General features: G+C 37.0%; 1 protein-coding gene across 1 annotated transcript in view; it reads right to left on the reverse strand.

Moving 5' to 3' along the window:
• Nucleotides 1–23,005, reverse strand: part of USH2A (usherin) — a 704,505-nt gene that overhangs the window by 544,761 nt on the left and 136,739 nt on the right. The window contains exons 13-14 of the mRNA XM_059145262.1: nucleotides 17,312–17,495; nucleotides 3,278–3,441 (exon numbers count right to left, since the gene is read on the reverse strand). Coding sequence (XP_059001245.1) covers nucleotides 3,278–3,441; nucleotides 17,312–17,495 — 348 coding nt within the window. The remainder of the gene's footprint in view (nucleotides 1–3,277; nucleotides 3,442–17,311; nucleotides 17,496–23,005) is intronic.

The raw sequence follows: 23,005 nt of genomic DNA on the forward strand, positions 1-23,005 counted from the left end.
TCTATGGTCAAATAATCTTCAACAAAGCAGGAAAAAGTATACAGTGGAAAAAAGGCAGTCTCTTCAATAAATGGTGCTGGGAAAACTGGACAGCTACATGTAGAAGAATGAAACTTGACCATTCTCTTACCCCATACACAAAGACAAACTCAAAATGGATAAAAGACCTCAACGTGAGGCAGGAATGTATCAAAATCCTAGAGGAGAAGATAGGCAGTAACCTCTTCAACATGGGTCACAGCAACTTCTTTCAAGATATGTCTCCAAAGGCAAAGGAAACAAAAGCAAAAATGAACTTTTGGGACTTCATCAAGATCAAAACCTTCTGGGGCGCCTGGGTGGCTCAGTGGGTTAAGCCGCTGCCTTCGGCTCAGGTCATGATCTCAGGGTCCTGGGATCAAGGCCCGCATCGGGCTCTCTGCTCAGCGGGGAGCCTGCTTCCCTCTCTCTCTCTCTGCCTGCCTCTCCATCTACTTGTGATTTCTCTCTGTCAAGTAAATAAAAATCTTAAAAAAAAAAAAAAAAAGATCAAAACCTTCTGTACAGCAAAGCAAACAGTCAACACAACAAAGAGGCAACCCATGGAATGGGAGAAAATATTCACAAATGTCACTACAGACAAAGGGCTGATATCCAAGATCTATAAAGAACTCCTCAAACTCAATACACACAAAACAGATAATCATCAAAAAATGGGCAGAAGACATGAACAGACAGTTCCACAAAGACATACAAATGGCTGACAGACACATGAAAAAATGTTCATCCTCATTAGCCATCAGGGAGATTCAAATCAAAACCACACTGAGATACCACCTTACACCAGTTAGAATGGCCAAAATTAACAAGACAGGAAACAACGTGTGTTGGAGAGGATGTGGAGAAAGGGGAACCCTCTTACACTGTTGGCGGGAATGCAAGTTGGTGCAACCACTTTGGAAAACAGTGTGGAGATTCCTCAAGAAATTAAAAATAGAGGTTTCCTATGACCCTACAATTGTACTACTGGGTATTTACCCCAAAGATACTGCTGTAGTGAAAAGAAGGGCCATCTGTACCCCAATGTTCATAGCAACAATGGCCACAGTCACGAAACTGTGGGAAGAACCAAGATGCCCTTCAACAGACAAATGGATAAAGAAGATGTGGTCCATATTTGCAATAGAGTATTATGCCTCCATCAGAAAGGATGAATCTCCCACTTTTGTATCAACAAGGACGGGACTGGAAGAGATTATGCTGAGTAAAGTAAGTCAAGCAGAGAGAGTCAAGTATCATATAGTTTCACTTACTTGTGAAGCATAAGGAATAACACGGAGGACATTGGGAGATGGAGCAGAGAAGTGAGTTGGGGGAAATTGGAGGGGGAGAAAAACCATGAGAGACTGTGGACTCTGAGAAACAAACTGAGGGCTTTGGAGGGGAGGGAGGGAGGGGGTTGGGTGAGCCTGGTGGTGGGTATTATGGAGGGTATGTATGGCATGGAGCACTGGGTGTGGTGCATAAACAGTGAATTCTGGAACACTGAAAAGAAATAAAATGGGAAAAAAACAGCAAAGGTCACAATTTTAAAGAGAAAATTTAAATATATACATGGATATATGTGTGTATATATATATACATATATATGTATAACTATATATGTGTGTGTCAAGTGAAGGTACTCCATGTATAAATGGAATAATAGGAATATAAAGGTTTTTTAACTATTAAAAATGGGAAGCATTTGGAAAGACAAGATTTAGCCCAGAGAAGGAAAGATGAAACAAAAGTAAATATCCACCACTACTAAGAAATGTAGGCTTGGTGTTCAGTGAACTAAACTGTCCAGTTTTGCCTGAGGTATGGTTCCTGGACTGTGTCTTAGATGTAAGAATAGGTAGAAAAAAATGGAGCAATGTCAATATTTCGTTCAAAATTAGTGACAGAACCAATAAAAAAATCACTATGATTTGGTATGTTATATGTAAGTTTCCCACAAAATGATGATCTACAACTGCCATTCACAGCAATATGTTGGAATTGCTGTTGCACAGAGATCAATCAATTCTATAGTTAATCAATGAATAGCAAATATTAATTAAATTCTTAGTGAAATCCAGATTTATGTTTAGACTCTATTTACACAGAAAGGCAATTACAATAGCCCTTTCCCAAAAGCAGCCTAAATGCCTACTGTTTACTTATACTAGCATACAGAGAAAAAACAAAACACAGGATACCAAAGATAAACTACACAGGTACAAAATCTGAATACATCTTGTTAATCATTACCTGCACCCTGCCTTCCTCTACCTCAAAATCTAGTACAGTTGCTGTGGAGCTCAATATTTTCTTACTTGTTTTTCTCTCCCTTAAATATACATAACATAGTTCCAAGCATGCTTGTTTATGATGATTTGTCCTGACTTAAGGCATTCCCTCTCATTGTGACTCAGGGACACCCCAAGGAGAACACGCATTGTACAATATGTTGTAGAGGGCTCCTTACCACATGTTCTCAACAGGCATTTCTTAGAAATTCTGGAAAAGGTAAGGATATATGATCTTAGAGTAAATATAAATAAATCACTAATGTGCCATGAAACTGTAGGACTGCAGGTGACCTTGAGAAGTCAAGTCAAGGCACAGGAGAATGGTTTTGAAATGTCAAAAGATACTGAGATGTAATCTTTGGCTTCTAGGAGTTGAAAATAGAAATGTGAAAGATATTTAAACAGCTAATACAACTTGCAGGAGAAGTATCAAATATAGGAGGGATATGCTATGATGAACATTGATAATTGCTCCAATATCAATAAGCAACTAATAATAGCATGGTACCCATAAAATTTGGGGGATGGAAGGACTTAATTCATAAGAAATAAGAATTAATCTCACATGTGTTACAGAAAATTGGCTGGGAATATCCTTGTTTGGTGGGGTGACTGATCATTTTGTTTTAACCAGTAGTGTTGATTTTTGTCCTGAAGTCCTATGTCACTGGAAAGTCCAATGTCTGGGGAAAAACCAAACTCTGATCACCACACTAGCGATTTCATTCTACCAAAATGTTTTAAATTTCCCACTACTAACATAATCACCATTTCAATAATCTAATCAAGGGAAAAAAGAACACAAGTTTCATTTAGTGTAATTTTTTTTTCTCATTTCCCACCTAAATTCTCCACCTTGTGCCTAAGCCTTTCTGATGGGTTCTCAACAGAGAAAGTGAGTAATACGACACTCTTTCCTGTGTGACGGTCCACCCACCAGCACAGGGCCAGAGTTCACTTACTTTTGCTGCAGCCCAGTGGATTGTTCACATCCAAATGACTTGCCCTGGGAACACAAGTATCACACTTGGATCCAGTGACAAATCGTTTACAGAAACACTGGCCCGTGACCAAGTGACAGGTTTCATTCAAGGCTCCTGAGAGATGACAATTGCAAGGCTGACATCTGAAAACAAGACAAATAAACCATCAAAGAGAATAATGTTTTGATTAATAATTCATAGTATAAGTTACATCTATCAATAACATTGTGAAATAAGATGGCCTGTTTTAGCCAATATATTGAAAAAGAACACTTGAGCGAAACAAATAAACAAACACAACATCAAACAAGAAAAAGATTCTTTAACAAAATGTTGCTTACAATAAAATCTCCATGAAGCCTTGCCTTTGTAAACTAATTGATGGCAAAAAAAAAAAAAAAAAAAGAGTATCATTTTGCTTTTTTCATGCCACGATACATCTCATGGATTAGTTGTTCAATTAAGAATACTGTATATGTATATAAAAAATATATGTTTATAAAAAATAAAAAATTAAAAAAAAAAAAAAAAAAGAATACTGTAAATTTTGGTTTCTCACAAAAGCATTTACTCTGATAACTAAAAATTTAGATTTGGTACCCAAAAATCATCCTTCTAAGTATCTATCAAGCTCTGAAGTAGAACATTGGGTGTGATTACCACGGATCTCCCTAAAAATCTTGAAACTCTATATTTTTCATTTTATAAAGACTATATTTCACTAAGAGAAGAGTTTGCGGAAGACATGTTCCACTACTGTCCGTGCCTTAATCTAGGTTATATTTCATTTTCTATTTTATGAACTAAACTCATTTATCCAGAATGGTTGGAGAATAGAGAATTATTCTGATTTATGAAAAGATGTTAATGATATAAATATAATGAGAAAACTTCATTCCAACTTAAATTTCTTGGACCTAAAGTTGCTTGTAAAAATCACTGGTCTGGCATTTTGCCATGATAAAATCCAAAACCTGTTTCCTCTGGGTAAGTTATTCAAATTCTTAGCATATGCCAATGTCATTGATCAGGATAAGCAATTTTGCCACCATGTGCAAAAAGAGCACATGGAAAAAGACAACGCACCTGTAAACAGGAACTTTCTATGTGGTACATTTAAAACAACATTAAATGGATTCACCTTCTTTTCTAATAAAGATGCTGGATGGATAGTTTCTTCATCCCCCTGCAACTTCTACAGTGTGATCTCTTGGGTAATCATTCAACACCCTTAAAAAGGCTGATAAAAGCTAAGGACTGCTAAATAAACTGCAAATTTGTTTTATGGACTAATATCCCCTTGGGAATAAATAAAGTACAGTTTCTCTTGAAAACTACTATACTGTAGTTTGCCCTTTTTATGTCAGGATAAAAGGACATTTCCCTCCTACAAATAACTATATTAAGTCCTTTAAGTATAGACATGTATCAGAACTCCATTTCAAATAGATGTTTTATTTAGGCTACTTAAGTATCAGTGCTGAAGAAAATTATGCACTGAAATTAAAATGGAATTATAGAAGCAACAAAGTATTTGATTTGCTCTTAATTTCATTATGTGCCATTACTTAGAGTATATTGTTTGTAGGCTTTTAATGTAATATTCGTAAGCATAAACAATAAGAGGCAAGCTTCTCCCAATGCATATATATATCACCACACCACTCATGAATAAGTGTCTCTTGAGTATTTCAGTTTTTATTACCATTCACTCATGAGACAATCACACTTATTTTACATACAGTACATTTAGAGTAATAGTTTCCAGTGTATAACATAATTCCTTTCCTTGATGTAGTTCTATTTTCTTCCAGCTAGCTGCTACACGCTTAACTCCAAGTCGGCTCTGTCAATATCCATGGGATATTAAGTTCTGAATCCAAATGGAATAAATAAATCGCTTCTGAAAGCATGCAATGTTTTGAGTAATTAAATGTGACTCTTCCTGATTTTATAGTCTCTTATCCCAGCTGTTGTTATATCTAACTTATCTGACTTGTTATAATTGCTTGACTTCAGTGAGAGAGAATTTACCTGAACCAAGTTCATAGGAGACTTTTCTGAATATTACAGTTTGTTTCTAGTGCAAAGGACACAAGGGATAATTTTGTAATTAAGGTTTAAGTAAAATGATTCCTATAAATTTCCCAGCCACTCAAATATAATTTTAAACATTTCCAAGACTCTTTAGCAGATAAGCTACAAGTTTGATGTCATTTTATAAGTTATCCTTTCTCAAGAGCACCTCCTAAATGAAATATATTTCACATTTATTAAAACAAAATTATACATAATAAAGGAGAAGACATTTTAAGCTTAGAAAGAGAAACACCAAACTAAGATGAATTGTGATATTGATTTTGTCAGGATAAATGGTTTTTGTAATATTAATATAAAGAAACCTTTATTACACTGACTCTCCTGGTACAGTCAGAGCTTCTCCCGCAATCTGTTTAAAATCTTCATTTTTCATCCTTATGGGAAAACCTCACTTGCTAAATGGATTTCATAAAGAGTAATCTGTCAAGATTTATATAGATAAACAATTTGTGATGTTTATTGACCAGTTCATTATGGTAAACAAAACAGGAGTAAAGCATCACTAATCTCTGCCAGCACTCTGCTATTATAGTTCTGTTTGGGCCCTTCTGTAACTCGGTGTTTACTGAGTACAATGGGAAAGAAGCTAATTGGCTTCTGTCTCTTAAATCACAAACCTCATACATTTTCCTTTCCATGGAATGTAGTCCAGTTGTGCAAATTGTAAGAGAAAGAGCTATTCTGCTTATTATTATTGTAAAACATCACTATTAATGAAGGAGTATGTTTCAGTGATACATTTCGTTGTCAGAAGCTTCATCATCTGAGGGAGAGCTACTGCAGGAGGTCTAAGGATGTATTCTGGGAAATAGATCACTTTACAGACATTTCTCTTTCAACACCTCTCTTCTACTCGGGGCCTCAATTCATGAGTATCATCAAATTTATTTAAACATATCGATTGACATAAATAATATTCATTGAGGTCCAATTATCTCCCAGAACTAGAAGAGACACTGAGGACTTTTATTCCTTAAAAAGGAATAAGATAGAGTTGTCCCTGTCTTCAAAGAGCTCAGAGTCAAGTGAGACATATAAAATACAGCATTTATAAAGATGTGTGAAAATTCTTTGTGAGCATAGAAAAGGAAAACTATTTGGTATCATGGAATGGGACAGCAGAAAGAATATTAAGGAGGAATCTTGGGGGGGGCTCCTGGGTAGCTCAGTCAGTTAAGCATCAATTCCTGATTTTGGCCCATGTCATGATCTCAGGGTCTTGGGATCAAGTCCTTATGGGACTCTGCACTCATGGGGAGTCTGCTTAAGGATTCGCTCTCTCCCTCTGCCCCCACCAAATAAATAATTAAATGTTTTTTTAAAAAAGGAATTTTAGAAATGTTTGGCTGAATATTAAAAGTTAAGCAGGAATATGCTAGTCAAGTCAGAGAGGGAGAAAGGAGAGAGAGAGAAATAAGAAACATCAGGAGAGGGTATGAGATTATAAGCAATTCAAAAAGTTGGATATAAATTCACAATACATAGGAGTAACAGACAACGTTAAACAGGAAAGGTAAGCAGAGGCAAGATATTCTGAGGTTATGTGAAATGCTGATGTGACAATGGTAAGCGACTACAGAAAGGAGGATAGTGTTACTTACGTTGAGTAAGTAACATCAGTAGGATGAGGTAGACAAATTGAAAAGAGAAGCAAAGATGGTCATGGAGTTATTTCCTGTTTTCTAATTTGCTGGAAGTTAGGTGATGGGGACACCACTCAACATAAAAAAAAAAAATGGATGAGGAAGAAATCTCAAATTGCTGAGGGAATTTAGACAAGGATTATGAATGATTATTAATGAGTAAAACAGAAAGAAGCTTTAAAGGGAGTTGGAGAAAATGGACCAAGAGTTTTCTTTCCTCAGTCTCTAGCACAAAGCCTAGCACACAGTAAAGTTCCAATAAATATTGTCTGATGAATAAATGAACAAATAAAGCACTAGGAAAGCTTTAGATTCAGAATAGGACATCACAGATAAATCAAATGTGACATGTAGCTTGAGGACAATATAGCTCTTTTGAGCCCTTTTTGATCAGCTTATCTGCTCCCCTAGCTAACCTGTCCCCCAGGGAAGGGACAGCTTTCTTCAAGATTGACCTCTGCTAGGCTTAGCTTGACACGCTAAGGCCAGCAGAGTTCTCAGTTCAGTCCTCTTGTTTAGGATCTCGTGACTGCCCTAGAGAGGAGTTTGGTTTCCTCCTGGTTAAGATTGTGTCTCCTCTCTGCAGTAGAAGTACATCTCACTGAGGTTCCTAGGTTTGCTTTCATCACAGCCTATGAATAGCATTGGATTCTCTGGAACTGGGATCAGAATTATAGGAAAGGAATTTGGGGTTTGAAAATCCTCTTTAGGTGAACTGAAAGCCATACACACGGCTTATCGGAGAGGAAGTGAGAATAGTATCATCTCATCTAGAAGGGAGTAGGGAAAGGAGGAGTAATGCAGTCCCCCCTTTGAAGTGAAGCCTTTCCAGGCCCAAATAAAGGGGCTCAGCAGGACTAAATCTGGGAGGTCTCTTGCATCCAGGCAACAATGACATGTGAGTCCAGGGGGATGTGATTTCTGTCATTTAGAGAAGAGGCTGCTTAGCAAGATTCTGCACCTGAGACCCTACCATTCTCCCCTTTATTGACACTCTACCTAGTCCCACATATTGGTAACCAAAACCAAATATTTAAAAGAAATAAAATCTCAGAAGTATCACAATATTAACAATATCACATATGTTTATGTCTAGAAGAAACCCTCATATCACTTTTTTGAACCTCCACATTACAGTGACGTAGTAACTTTGAGGTATGATAACAGATTCAAATTCTTAGTGTTTTCAGATAGAAGAGAGATTACACTTATTCTCTGTGGTCCCAGAAGGCAGAACTAAAACTAGGCAAAAAAAGCCACAGGGATGAAATGATCTTTCTCAGAATTGTCTGAAACAAACACAAGTTGCTTCATGAGACAGAGGTTCTTTTTATTTCCATGGTTTCAAGCAGAAACTGAGTGACTAGTTATTCTGAAAAGGTGATTTGTGCAGAAAAATGGATAGGGCAGAGTTTAACCAAAATTACTTTAAGGTTCTTTCCAAGTCTAAAAAGCTATGGTTTATGATGCTTAGTGGAAATAAGCAACTTGCCCAAGGTGACAGTGAATCTGGTTACAGGGTCAGCAATCTTTATCTATAAAGGAACAGAGAATAAATATTTTAGGCTTTTTGGGCCATTAGACCTCTGCTATAGCAGTATGCATGCATTCATAAACAATACATAAGGAATGAATATTGCTGTGTTCTAATAAAACTTTATTTCCACAAAGAGATGGCAGGTTGGATGTAGCCTGCAGGCCATAGTTTGTTGAACTCTGGTACAGTAGGTTAAATTATGACCCCTGAACAATCTCCAAGTCCTAATAGCTGGAACTTGTGAATATGTGACACCTTACTTGGCAAAAGGAACTTGCAGATGGGATTAAGTTAAGAATCCTTAGATGAAAAAATTATCCTGGATTATCCAAAAATGTTCAGTGTAATCACATGATGATAGGAAGAAGTAGGAAGGTGAAAGTCAAGAGTGAAAAATTGGAAGGACATAAGCAGAGGTCAGAAAACAGAGAAAACTTTATTCTGCTGGTCTTGAACATGAAGGAAGGAGCCGTGAGCTAAGGAATGTAGGTGGCCTTTCAAACTAGGAAAAGCAAAAAAATGAATTTTTTTCCTAGATTACCCAAAAGAAACATAGGTCTGCTCACCCTTGAGTTTAGCCTGATAAATTTCTTTAGGACTTTTGACCTCCAGAACTGTGAGAAAATAGATTCACATCATTTTAAGCTACTAAATTTGTAGTAATTTATTATAGCAATAATAGGAGCCTAATATGCCTGGTCGAGAGGAGAAGCAAAAAACTGGAACACAGACATCCTGAAGCCCAACACTGAGTTACTGTTATTACACCACATTGAACAAATGCTACTAATTCACAAAAATGGACATTTCTTAGAGAATCATACAGAATCTATAGGAAAGAAGAATATATTGTTTAGTGGTCATGGGAGATTGTAGAAATGATCACAATTCTTTACCCCTCTCTTTATGTAGGTCCTTTAAACCAACTGCACAATTCCATCATCCAAAAGTAGAATCTGTTTCCCCATTCCTGAATATGGGCTGATGTATGACTGACTTTGGCCAATAGAATAAGGTAAAGGTAACAAATGTGACAGTCTTGAGTGTAAGGCTCAAGGGTTTGGCTCTCTTTCTGGGAAATCTGCCTCTACTTTGTATGGCTAGATCGCTAGATGATGAGAAGTATATATCCCTTTCACTCTTATCACCCTGGAAAAGCACCAGCTGTCTAATGAAGAGTCATCCTGGAGCACGAATCTGTGAGGCACGTTCCCCAGTATTCCCGCACCACGAACAGACATAAGTTGCCAAGTAAATTATCTGCTTTCATTTGAAGCCATTGATCTGGTTCTCAAAGAAAGACCAATAGAGATCAATTGGAAATACACATGTGAAAAGATTAACAGACCAGATCTATAATTCAGTGTTCAAATGGAGACTGTTTGCAGTAAAACCAAAAATAATGTGGTCATAGAAGAATTTTAATTTACTGTATGTTTTAGGTCTGTGAACCTTTAGATTCTCTGACCAGCCCAGATCCCAGTTTCCCACTCTCTGAGGAAAATTAAAGTTTGGTGTGTGTCAGCTGGTAAGAGACCAGTAGAGGCACTTCCAGGTCCTAGGTTTTTGAGGCTCAAAAAGACAAAACACAACTAATGAATAGAAAGAGAAGAACTTTGGGGGAATCTGGTGTGTTAGTGGTATTTAAGAGTGTTGTACCAGATTGCGGGCTAGATTAGGCTTGACCATGGGAAGGAAGAATTGTACTTACAGGTCAGGTTGGAGGGCAGTACCAGGGTGTACAGTGTGTCTAATATGGGTCTCAAGTACCAATTGAGATGAATTGCATGTGCCCATTTCTGTCTCATTGGTTTTGGTTTAGACAAATACGATATACTTCTTTTTTCTTTATTGATTTTTGAGTGGGCAGACTTTTTTCTTTTTGCTTCATTGTTTTCAATACTGATTAAATCATGTTTGCTTTATATGTCAGAGGTAAACAGAGATTTTTGCACTTGGATCAGCTTTCTAAAACCCATGTCCCCTTTTCGTGATAGGTAACTTTTGAAGAATGAACCACTTGGTTGAAAACAGGCAAATGTTTTTCCAGCCTGTTACTCTTGTATTTGGTGGGTTTTTGCTGTTCTTGCTGCAGTTTAGGTTGAGGACCTATTTTATTTCTTTTGCCCTTGGAAGTATATGAAAAGTCTAGGAAGTAAACCAAGGGGAAAATATAGGAAACATAAGTGTATACAATAAAACAAAACAAAACAAAGAAACGGAGATGAGCTGGGCTGATGTGTGAACTTCATGGAGGGTTAAATAAGGTCCCCTGACTATATAAATGGAGAAAGCAGAGGATAAAATCAATTTATTTTCTAAATCAAGAAGGAGATACAATGATACTTGCATCTTCTCCTTGCTTAACAATAAAATATTGACAATCTGTTGCAGAATTTTGGATATTAGTGAAAAATATATATATTTGTCAGTACCTGCCGTAATTCAAAATAGATTTGATTGATTTTAGTTGACTTTCTTTATTTAAAAAAAATAGTCATCAGGGCATCAATAGTTATTTTCCCATGCAATATGTCTATCTATTAAACTCTAAGTGAACATTTCCTTCAAGAAAAAAATTCCTTCTACTAAATGGAATCCCATAAATTTTAGTCATCTTTGTGCACATTTTCAAAATAGTCAGTGTTAGTATATATATACAATAACAACCAGAAGTCAACAAAGAGATTTCAATATCATTCAGGAAAGGAATGGAAAACATAAAAAGAATAAAATCCATTTTTATCTCTTCTCAATGATGAGCAAAAGTATAAACTCAAGCAATTCTCATTGCCACATTTTGAAATATCTTTCTCTATGACCTTCTGTGCTGGAAGATTTCTTCTCTAATGATTATCAACGTTAAAGTGAAAAGAGACAGTCGAACTCATCAGTGGAATATGAGGGTCAACTCAAAGCACAGGCATTCCATCTGATTGATTTAGCAGAGGACAAATCCTGCTGATTTCCTTCAGCCTCAAATGGTCATGGGAAGCTTTATTCTTTCTATTCATTTCAGAGAAGCTACATTATATATGGTAGCTCTTACTTCCAATAGCTCTTTCTAGTAGCAAGCTATGCTCAATATCAGAACCAATCTTGTCTAATCTGAGAGGATCCTGAGCCCCACTCACATATGGGTGGTATGACTTAAATTTAAATATTTATATCATTTCACCAATATTATAATGGCATGAGATGTCTCCAGACTTTTATTTTCATTTTGGGAGGAAATGAGGAAAGTAACATAAGGGAGAATTAGTTCTGTATTGGCTGTGTTAAGAAAGAGAGACATGCAAACTTAAACCCCAAAGAGATAGGTAACTATAGGTCTAGAGCTCATGGCAGAGATTGGAATAGATGACGATATACTGGGGATTTGTTTAAAAAGTGGCTGAAATCATAAACACAAATATGTAGATTGAATGGGCAGATTAACGAGGAGTAACCAGGAAAAGAGAAGACATAGAGATAAGATCTTGGAGGCCAAAGAAAAAGCTAATTTTAAAAAATAGGGAAGACAATAAAATAATTGCTACATTGAAAAACCAGAAGTCATAAGAAGCAATCATAAATCGATTTTATTCTCCTCTTTCCCTGATCTTTTGAATATATATATCTTTGTCAATTATATCTCAATAAAGCTGAAGGGAAAAAATAGGCTAAATACAGGCAATAAAATGTCTAGTCCAGTATATTAGTTAATACTCCAATCTTCAAAGAATAGATATTTAAGGAACAAACTTCTCCCCTTTATTTCTAGCTAGGATGTAATGAAAACAGCAAGTCTACAACCAGAGAAGGTAGAGTTTTACTACTGCTCCTTTTATTACTTTCCTCTTCTCTCATGCATAGGCCTGAGGAGGGGTAGGAGCCCCCAAGACTAGCAAAACCCAAAGCAGGGTGCTTTCTCCCACAGTGTACAAACCTGACTCTTCCCTGGAGGCTGTACTCTTATGATTTCTTTATTGATCTCTCTCTCTCTACTAGGTAACTCTTACCTATAATTTTAGAGAACTCAGATATATCTCTATTCCAACTGGTTGCTAACCAATATTTTTAACCCACCAGAATCCCATCTTTTTCTCTTCTTGGGGCTCTTTAGCTAAACTTTTGCACAACTGTTAAGATAACCAACCCCATGTTTTCCCTCTTCCTTGTAGACCTTATCTAGTCATAACAAATACTATACTCCTTTCCTTACCTGAAAAACTTTGGGAGTATAAAATAATCAGAGAACCTCCCTAACAAATTGTCTCTCCTCATTCAGATCTTTTCAGGTCTAAGAAATGTATCAGTTCACTGGTCTCCTCAACTTTGGGAGACACATATCACCTTGCAATTCATCTAGTAAGAACCTCTCACTGAGAGGCACCAGTGACCCCTACTTTCTCCCTCCAGTGAAACCCTTCTCTCTAAGCTTATCTTTTCCTCAACCCATTTTTATCTACTTTAACTGGCTATCTTACTTTTTTTGATTTGGAAGAGTGTTTTAAGGGTCACCTACCTAGTTCTTTGCTGTCCACACTTTGCGAATTCTGCTAACACTTGCACTAAATATGGTGAGTGAGGAATTAATGAGAAGTAGGGAAAATGCAGAAGAAAAAGAGTACTCTGTAAATGTTAGTAAGTGGCAGAAGAGTGAGAGAGTAGAGATCAACTTCCAGGGCTCACAGGAAAGGGCAGAGTCAAAAGAAGAGGCTTTGGGATGGGGATGAAGAGTCTATTTGTAGATAGTTATGATATAGCCAGGAGGGAGAGATTTAAGTTAAAATAAGGGGAGGATTTGATGGAGTAAAGTTCAGAGGGAGGAAGAAGGAGATAAAAAGGGGAGATAGAGAACAGAGCGAGGGAAGAAAAACATGAGGGGATACATCAAGGATAGGCCATATGTCATTAAGGGGAGGGGGTTTGGGAGAAGGGGGTGGGGTGATGGACATTGGGGAGGGTATGTGCTTTGGTGAGTGCTGTGAAGTGTGTAAACCTGGTGATTCACAGACCTGTACCCCTGGGGATAAAAATACATGTTTATAAAAAATAAAAAATTATATTAAAGATTCAAAAAAAAAATTTAAAAAAATTTTTTATGTTGTTTTTTTCGAAGACTAGATTTAAAATTGACAATGTTTGACAAAGTAGACAAGTTGGAGCTGGAGAGAAGATAATCTGGAGATAGTTAAGTCTGGTTCTGTCTGTTTAGCTTCTGAGGCAGAGGGCAAGATTGGCTGCAAGGACAAGAACTGAAGAGGGAGAGAAAGCACAAGGATGAGAAGCAAATACATGGCGGTATTTCCAGTCAACACAGACACTTGATTTTGAAGTCCTCCCAGGCTCAGGGCAGGAGCAAGTTCATCACCCCTGCAGCTGACCCACAGTGCAGCAGAAAGGAGAGCTTTTAATAGCACTCAGATTACTCAAGAGAGTCAAGATTGAGGTGGTTTTGGCTCAGAGTAGGCGTAAAGATGAGAAAGAGGAATGGGGATGATCAAGAACATTAGGTAGGGGTGATGGATGAGAGGTTTGAGAGAAGTTGGGAGCCAATTATGAGAAAATTTAGAGACAAGAGGACTGGAAAGTCGTGATGTATTCACAGAGTATCATTTCTGGGATTAGGAAGATGTGAGAAGTAAAGAAGTTCCAAGTGATCAAAAACAAACAAAACAAAAACCTGGTTATGTTCATGAAAATTGGTTGCTGGACAGTAATTAAATGAATGAGAGGTGAGGGGGGAAAAGACTGTGCCTCTGATAAAGTTCTCAGTGAATGGAAACTTGGAAGTCTCAAAAACTCCAGCCTACACTCAACCCTTTTATTTTACTGAGCTTTGCCTTCTTGATTTCCACCTCAGCACCTTCTAATAATGCAGTTTATATGTTGTTGTTGGTGGTGGTTTTGTTTTTTGCTTTGGCTCTCCCCATTCCTCATCAATTTAGGTTAAAATTTAAACCCAAGAATTATCATTTTTTTTTCCTCAGTTAATCCAAGGAGTCTAATCCCAATGTTAGTGACTCCTTCTACAGAGTGATAGGTGATAGAACACCATTCTTGAATAATTCTTGATCCTGAATTTGACTTGGATGGGGACTAGGATAAGTAGATAAACCTAAACTACAGGGAAGCAGAAAGGATAAAAGTCAACCTGAATTTAAGAACTTTGAAGAAAAGATGAAAAGATGATTTCTTTGAAGAAATCAGAGTCACTTAAATAAAGCTAAGTGAAAAAGCTAAGATCATCATAAATCTGGTCATAAATAAGGGATTTTAGTGGTAACAATAGGAAAAACTACAGTAGAAAGGAAACTACCAGTAGAAAGGAAATGGGTAAGAGACTGGCACAAAACGCCATAGATGGGCATGAATATTCCAACAAGGAGAGTAGATTGGGGGAATAGTTTTCTCTGGTAATTAAATGTTGTCAGAAAGACTATGGAAAATATAAGAAACCTAGAGATAGAGGGAGACAAGAGAGAAAAACCAACTTAAGAATTCCAACTACAAATGGCTAACAGACACATGAAAAAATGTTCATCATCATGAGCCATCAGAGAGAGTCAAATCAAAACCACATTGAGATATCAACTTACATCAGTTAGAATGGCCAAAATTAATAAGATAGGAAACAACATGTGTTGGAGAGGATGTGGACAAAGGGGAACCCTCTTATACTGTTGGTGGGAATGCAAGTTGGTGCAGCAACTTTGGAAAACAGTGTGGAGATTCCTCAAGAAATTAAAAATAGAGCTTCCCTATGACCCTGCAATTGCACTATGGGGTATTTACCCCAAAGATACTGCTGTAGTGAAAAGAAGGGCCACCTGCACCCCAATGTTCATAGCAGCAATGGTCACAGTCACCAAACTGTGGAAAGAACCAAGATGCCCTTCGACAGATGAATGGATAAAGAAGATATGATCCATATATACTATGGAGTATTATGCCTCCATCAGAAAGGATGAATCCCCAACTTTTGTATCAACATGGACGGGACTGGAAGAGATTATGCTGAGTGAAATAAGTCAAGCAGAGAGAGTCGATTATCATATGGTTTTGCTTATTTGTGGAGCATAAGGAATAACATGGAGGACATGGGGAGATAAAGAGGAGAAGGGAGTTCAGGGAAATTGGAGGGGGAGACAAACCATGAGAGGCTGTGGATTCTGAGAAACAAGGTTTTGGAGGAGCAAAGGGTGGGAGGTTGAGTGAGCCTGGTGGTGGGTATTAAAGAGGGCACATATTGCATGGAGCACTGGGTGTGGTGCATAAACAATGAATACTGGAACACTGAAGAGAATTTTAAAAAAATAAATAAAAATTGAAAAAAAAAGAATTCTAACTAGGGAATTTGTTAGATGGTCTTCCATTGAAAAGTACATAGAAGAGATAATATGTACAATAATTCATCCTAATTTTACTACAAAATCCTGGCTATACTTTTTATTTAACATTTACTCTACTATGTGTTTTCTGTACTCATTCAGAATGATTTAGAATCTGTAGAAAGGAGTAATAATGCTTTCAGACCATCAAGATGATATTCCTTCCAATGGTAACAGAAGTAGAAGAGCATGGATTAAGAAAACAAAAAAAAAGGCAAGAATTATCTTAATAAATATTTTAAATATCATGCGAAAGATTTTAAATCACATTGGATTTTAGTAGAAAGCCAAATGCACTAGTTTTGAATTCTTTTTCAATAATTTACACTGTCACCCTGTCCAAACCCTAATCGAGGTGTTAATGAAGAGTGTAACAGCCAAAAGGCAGGCAGCAGGGGACAACGAATTGAAAAAAGCCCAGATAATCTCAAACCCTTGACTAATTAGCAATTATATTTATAAATACACACATGCATATTGAGAAACATCTTTGATTGGTGTGTACAGAGCATAATACTACTGCTTGGGGATAAGAATGCCAAAGAATTCATGGATATAGTCCCAACCCTAGACAAATTTATAATCTGACTGAACCCAAAAAACACACATGGAATAGGCAATTCAGCATATGTTCAAAAATACAGCAGTGAGCACACATGCATGAAAATAAATGCCCATAGATACACAGGGGACAAGAAGTATAACATTAAAGACTGTGTAACTTTGAAAAGTGGGTAATTTATTTTCAAAACCTACTTTACACATTAGGAAAAAATCCTATCACTTGATACAAAAAATACATTTTAATCTGATTTTTTTTTCTCTTTTTTCCCCCAACTCATCTTTCAGTGTAAATTAGAAAGGCAAGGACAACATAAATGGATGCAATAAGTTAATAAATAAATAAGCAATAAATTCAGGGGCCACATCAAGGTTCTATATACATCTGTGTATCCTAACCCTTACAGTGTGTGTGTGTGTGTGTGTGTGTGTGTGTGTGTGTGTGTACATATTTATTTCTATGACTATTTCTCTATCTGTCTTTCTCCATCCAAACTGCAAGTTCTTTGAGGGAAAAGGATTTTATCTAGTTAAATATTCCCAGACCTTAATACAAGGGATGTCTATTAACATACAGCAACCTATACATTGGAACTCTAGGAAATATTCAAAGATTACTATTATGCTCATGAAATGTAGGCACCAAAGAGTCAAAAATACATCAACAAACTAGGGAGGACAGAAAATACTGCTTTTTACAAAAAAAAAAAAAAAGAGAAAAAAATCATTGTTAGGAGACAAAGTAATTACAAATATAATTCAATGCATATATTTAAATATTATTAAATATATTTACCTTCCAGTCTGAGGATCAAATCCAAAGTAAAGGTCTCTACAATGGTCACAACTTTGTCCAGCAATGGAAGTGTCTTGGCAAAGGCACTGACCAGTTAGGCTATTACAGATGTGATGAACAGCACCTGTTACATGGCATGAACACGGCAGACAACCAGGGGCATTGCCCGGAGAAAGATAAAAACCTGGAAATAAAGAAGTGAAAAGTTTATGTGTGTGTATGTGTGTGTGTGTGTACATATATATATATATATGTGTGTGTGTGTGTGTGTGTGTGCGTATGTATATATATATATTTGCCATCCAGTCTTTTCTTTAAAAGGTAGTGTTTTGATTACACCAAAACTAGAATGCTATCATGGCCCTTCCCGATGCCCAATTCAAATGTGGCTACAGCTGTAACTAGTGTGTCAGTTAGAACAAAAAATGTGTCAGTTACAACCAAAAAAGGGCTGAGTAAATAATTTACATTGTACCTGAGTGTCTCCCAGGCAACTCAAATTCAATGCATTTAAAATATACTTCAGAAGAGGTGCCTGAGTGGCTCAGTCGTCAAGCATCTGCCCTAGGCTCAGGTCATGATCCCAGGGTCCTGAGACCCAGCCCCGCATCTGGCTCCCTGCTCAGTGGGAAGCCTTCTCCCTCTCCCACTCCCCCTGCTTGTGCTCCCTCTCTCACTGTGTCTCTCTGTCAAATAAACACATAAAATCTTGAAAAACTTTTAAAAAAATGAAATCTACTTCATGATCTTTCCATTAAAGACTAGTCCTCTTCTTTAATATCTCCATTCCAGCAAATAGGACCAACATGAATTCAACTGCTCAACCTAGAACCCTGTGACATCTTCGGGAAGATATCCAGACAAAATAAAAGATGGCCAGTTAAATTTATATTTCTGATAAACAATGAGTTTTTTCATAAAAGTCTATGATATTGGTTTATACCAAAAATTTGTGATTTTCTAAAATTTTTATTTAACTAGGAATTCTGTAGTTTGCTAACAGTAGCAACCCTCGAGTCCTTCACCATACATCTAGTGTATAGATGATATACTATATAGATATAGCAGATATACATAGATATACATACATACTCCCTCTACCCCATACATCTAATTAAGCACCAGGTCCTATGGATACTATCTTCTAAGATACTTTCTCCTTTCCATCCCCACTGCCAACTCCCTAGTCACAGTCACTACCAAACTTATTATAGTTAACACTGTGGACCAGAGGCATTGGTATTCATTATCTCGCTCCTCACAACAATGCTAATAATTCGGGCATTGTTATTATGTTCACCCTATATATGACAACGCTGAAGGTTAAGAAGATTAACAAACTTCCTAAAATAATAGAGTCAACAAATAACAGATTCACACAGAAACCGTCTCATCTCATGGTACCCCTCTTGTTCCCTCCAATCGTTTCTTCACAGTGTAGCTGGAAGAACATTTTTTCAGAATGCAGTTTGAGCACCTCATTCCTTAATTGAAAATTGTTTGATGACTTCCTATTCCCTTCGGGGAACAAAAATCCAAATCCTTAACCCAAGCTCCAGTCCCACTGGCAGGTCCCACCTCTATCTTCAGCGTCATTTCACTGTTCATTCCCAACCCAGTCTCTCCAGTCATACTTCTTCCTTTCTTGATACCTACATGCCTTGTCACTGGCATGTCTGTCTGCTGAAATTATTTTGACATATCCTTTCTGCTTAGCTCACTCCTAGGCACACCAGGTCTTGTGACTTCCTTGAGTAACCTACTCTAGGCCAAATTAAACATGCCTGTTCCAGTTTCATAACATCTTGTCACAAAGCAGGCACTCCTTAAACATTTGATGAAGTCACTCAGACGTACCAAATTATAAGTAGGCATTGATTTCCATAAGTATTATAGTTAAAAACCCATAGAATTTAGGCTAATTATAAAACCCGTATTTGCTTCTTATAGCAGAAGAGCTAGGAAGATGATCCAAAGTATCTTCATGTTACTTAAAATTTTACATAACCAACAGCTATGAAATTAGAAAGGCATTAGACAGTAGAATAATGGAGCAGTTATATGAGGGAGAAATGGTTCTTGGTGTTGTGTGGCAAGTGTGTTTGTGCATACACATGCACCTCCACATACATACACACACAAGCACATGCATAGTGTTACAAAGAATTTTACTGAAATGCAGAAAGATTCTGATGAATAAAGTTCTGACAAATGAAAATGATCTGCACAATTATCATGATCACTAACTCAGGTATATATCACTGATACTGACAGAGAGAAAGTGAATCCACCGTGTATCACTATGCTATAGGGAGAACAAAAAGTAATTGGAATATATTATAAATCTCATTTGAGGCTCTGGTTGAAAACAAGCCATTCTTTCATAGCCATCCACAACTTGTGTGTCTTCTCCCTGGCCCAGCATATTCTCTCCTTAGAAAGTTTCAGAAATAGTCAAATAGAAAATGATCATGCTCAAAGAAAAGGAAGAAACTCAAAATCAGTGCCATTGTAATCTGTTGGAAAGAACAGGCTGATCTTGTCATGTTTTAGAGTAATTGGCAACTAGATTATGTCGTTTCTTTCTTTGCATCCACTATAGCAATTTGCCTTATATGTGTTTCCAGAGCATAGTTGTGCAAATTAATATATATTCTCACACCGGATTTATCATACAATCAGTCACACACTTCAAAATCTTTTGTTTTGAATTCAAGAACACTATGGCTGTAATTTGATGTCTTTTTCTTCCTGTGAAGCTACCTAGGTCCTTAAATTCCTGATGATGGCATCATGAATGTACTAACAGCTCTCCAATTTGGATAAATCACCCATTAACACAGATACTTAGAAGTAGAATTAATTTGGACTTATTGCAATAGCTTCAAGCCACAGAGAATTCTAGAACAATTACAGATGATTTTTACTAGAAATGACTTATTAGATAAATCCGTAAAGGCAAGGGGGCATATTTTAGCACAGACAATGGGGTTGTCCAAGTTTTAGAAAAAAAAAAAATTCCATAGAAAAACTCAGAGATATAGACAAAGAAGAACAAAAATGAAAAACAAAAACACAAAAACCAGGGAGACGGCAACGTGGAGGTTGGTCTTCAAGGAAAAGCCTGCATTGGAATTTTCTTGGGGTTAATTCCTCTCCTCCTCTCTGGAGCATGATAATAAAGGTTAATCCCACCAGTATTTTAGTTGTCCTATTTTTAAGCAGTTCTAATTAGGATGACTCAGGTACCTTCCTGCTCAGTGATTACTTCTTGCCTTACCTGAATGTGCCTAATTCTAGACCATTACCTCTCCTTTTATGACTTCCAACTATAGAAAACGACATTTTCCCTTCCCTCCTACTTAAACCTCAACTCCAGAGTGTGACTTAAAGATAACTGACCTCAATTTTCTTTCACTCAATACATTTCTGATCTCCTTCCATTAGCTCCACGTCGTGTTCCACATCCTCAGTCCATAACATTTTAACTGATCTTCTGGAGGTTTCTATCCATGAATGATTTCATACCACATTGTGAAGCACAATCATTAAGACGATGCTATTCTCTTACATTACGCAGTGCTGAGAGTTCGCACATATACAGTACCAATCGGCCCACTGAAGTTTGTTATTTTCCCCAGTTTTATTTCAGCGAGCCCCTGGTCCCAAACAAGACAAGTCTAATGGGAAAAACAATGTGTCTTGCTGTTAAAGCAAAAAGTCACCCATATTATAAAATAGTGTTGCTTTATCCAGAAGACTTGCAGAATTCTTAGAGTTCAAAGTTATTAGCAAGGCAGCCAGTATTATCTCCTGTAGTGGCTATTTGCACAGCACAGCACTGTCCTGGGCATAAAAGAAGAGCCCATTTCCTAGCAATGTCCCTCCTGAGGACCATGAACAACCAGGCTTTGCCAAGGTCTTGAAATGGGAGAAAGAAAACAAGTTTAACCCCTAGGCCCTATTCAGAAAAGGAGGGCAGAGCTGAGGCTAAGCACTAATTATAAGCCATTTAGAAGAAATGATTCTCACCTTAAGCCAGAGAATGGACATAATACTAAGAGAAGAGTCTGGGGATAAATTTGTGGCTCACCGATACCAAGGAACAAGAGGCGTTACATAATTATTTTAAAAATCAATATTTTCAGAATGAACTATAGTAAGTGATCCTAATTTTCAAATTAAAACAATAATAATTTTCTTCCATTTTGGTAATTTTATATAAAAATAATGCTGAAATTATTATTCATAGAGTTGATCAAAGGTCAATAATTTTATAAATATTAATATTATTCAACACAAGGTATAATTTTTCATATTTAAAAGTTTTTTAAAACTTTTCAATTAGTTTAGATATGTTGAAGAATTTATTTATTTATTTGATAGAGAGAGAGAGAGATATGGTGAGAGAGGAAACACAAGCAGGGGGAGTGAGAGAGGGAGAAGCAGTCTTCCTGCCGAGCAGGGAGCCTGATGCCGGGCTCGATCCCAGAACCCCAGGATTATGACCTGAGCCAAAGGCAGATGCTTAAAGACTGAGCCACCCAGGCACCCCTAGTTTAGATATATTTTTTTTAAGATTTTATTTATTTGTGAGAGGGAGACAGAACATGAGCAGAGAGAGGAGCAGAGGCAGAGGAAGAAGCAGGCTCCCTGCTGACCAGGGAGCCCAATGCAGGACTTGATCCCAGGACCCTGAGATCATGACCTGAGTCAAAGGCAGTTGCTTAACCAACTGAGCTACCCAGGTGACCCCCTAGTTTAGACATATTTTAAAGTCTCTGCTCCTATCCCTTCTTCCTGGACTGCTATTCTCTCCTTGATTACTTTACCAACTCCTATTTGCTTTAAAAACTCATGTCAGGGGGTGCCTGGGTGGCTTAAAGGGTCATGATCTCAGGGTCCTGGGATCAAGCCCCGCATCGGGCTCTTTGCTCAGTGAAAGCCTGCTTCCTCCTCTCTCTCTCTCTGCCTGCCTCTCTGCCTATTTGTGATTTCTATCAAATAAATAAATAAAATCTTAAAAAAAAAAGTTATCAGCACTAAATGTAAAACTTAAAAAAAAAAACTCATGTCAGAAAAAAAATTAAAAATAAAATAAAAATCTCGTGTCAGAAATCATGTTCTCAAGTAACTCTTCCATATCCCCCACACTTCGAGAGTGAATGAATTCCTTCACTTTACTACTTCTCTAATCGGACATTTCTAATATTGCACTTGTCACACTGTGTTATATTTACATACAGGTCCATTTCTCCTACTAAAGCAAATGCCTTAATATATTTATGATTGTATATCTTATACCAGCATAGACCCTGGTACATAGTAATGTATTCAATAGATGTTTACTGGAAACATGGACATGTGAATGAAATGAGTAGATGGTTAGATGGGTAGGTGGCTGGTTGCCTGGTCTGTTGGATATCTGTTACCCTTTAAAATATGAGACAATCTCTTTGCACATTTGATGAAGTTACACAAATGTACCAAACAAACTTTAAAGTACCAAACTTTAAGGGAACTAGTAAAGATAAATCTGTGAGTCATAGGATGATTGGTCAGAATGGCTTAGCCTATCAGGAAGGAAAGCAGGGAGAATGTATATAAACCAGGAACAATATATTTAAAATGTAATCTTTGGGGATGCCTGAGGGGCTCAGTCATTAAGCATCTGCCTTTGGCTTAGTTCCTGAT

This window comes from Mustela lutreola, chromosome 14, assembly GCF_030435805.1.
Source record: "Mustela lutreola isolate mMusLut2 chromosome 14, mMusLut2.pri, whole genome shotgun sequence".
In the NCBI taxonomy this organism is placed as follows: domain Eukaryota; kingdom Metazoa; phylum Chordata; class Mammalia; order Carnivora; family Mustelidae; genus Mustela; species Mustela lutreola.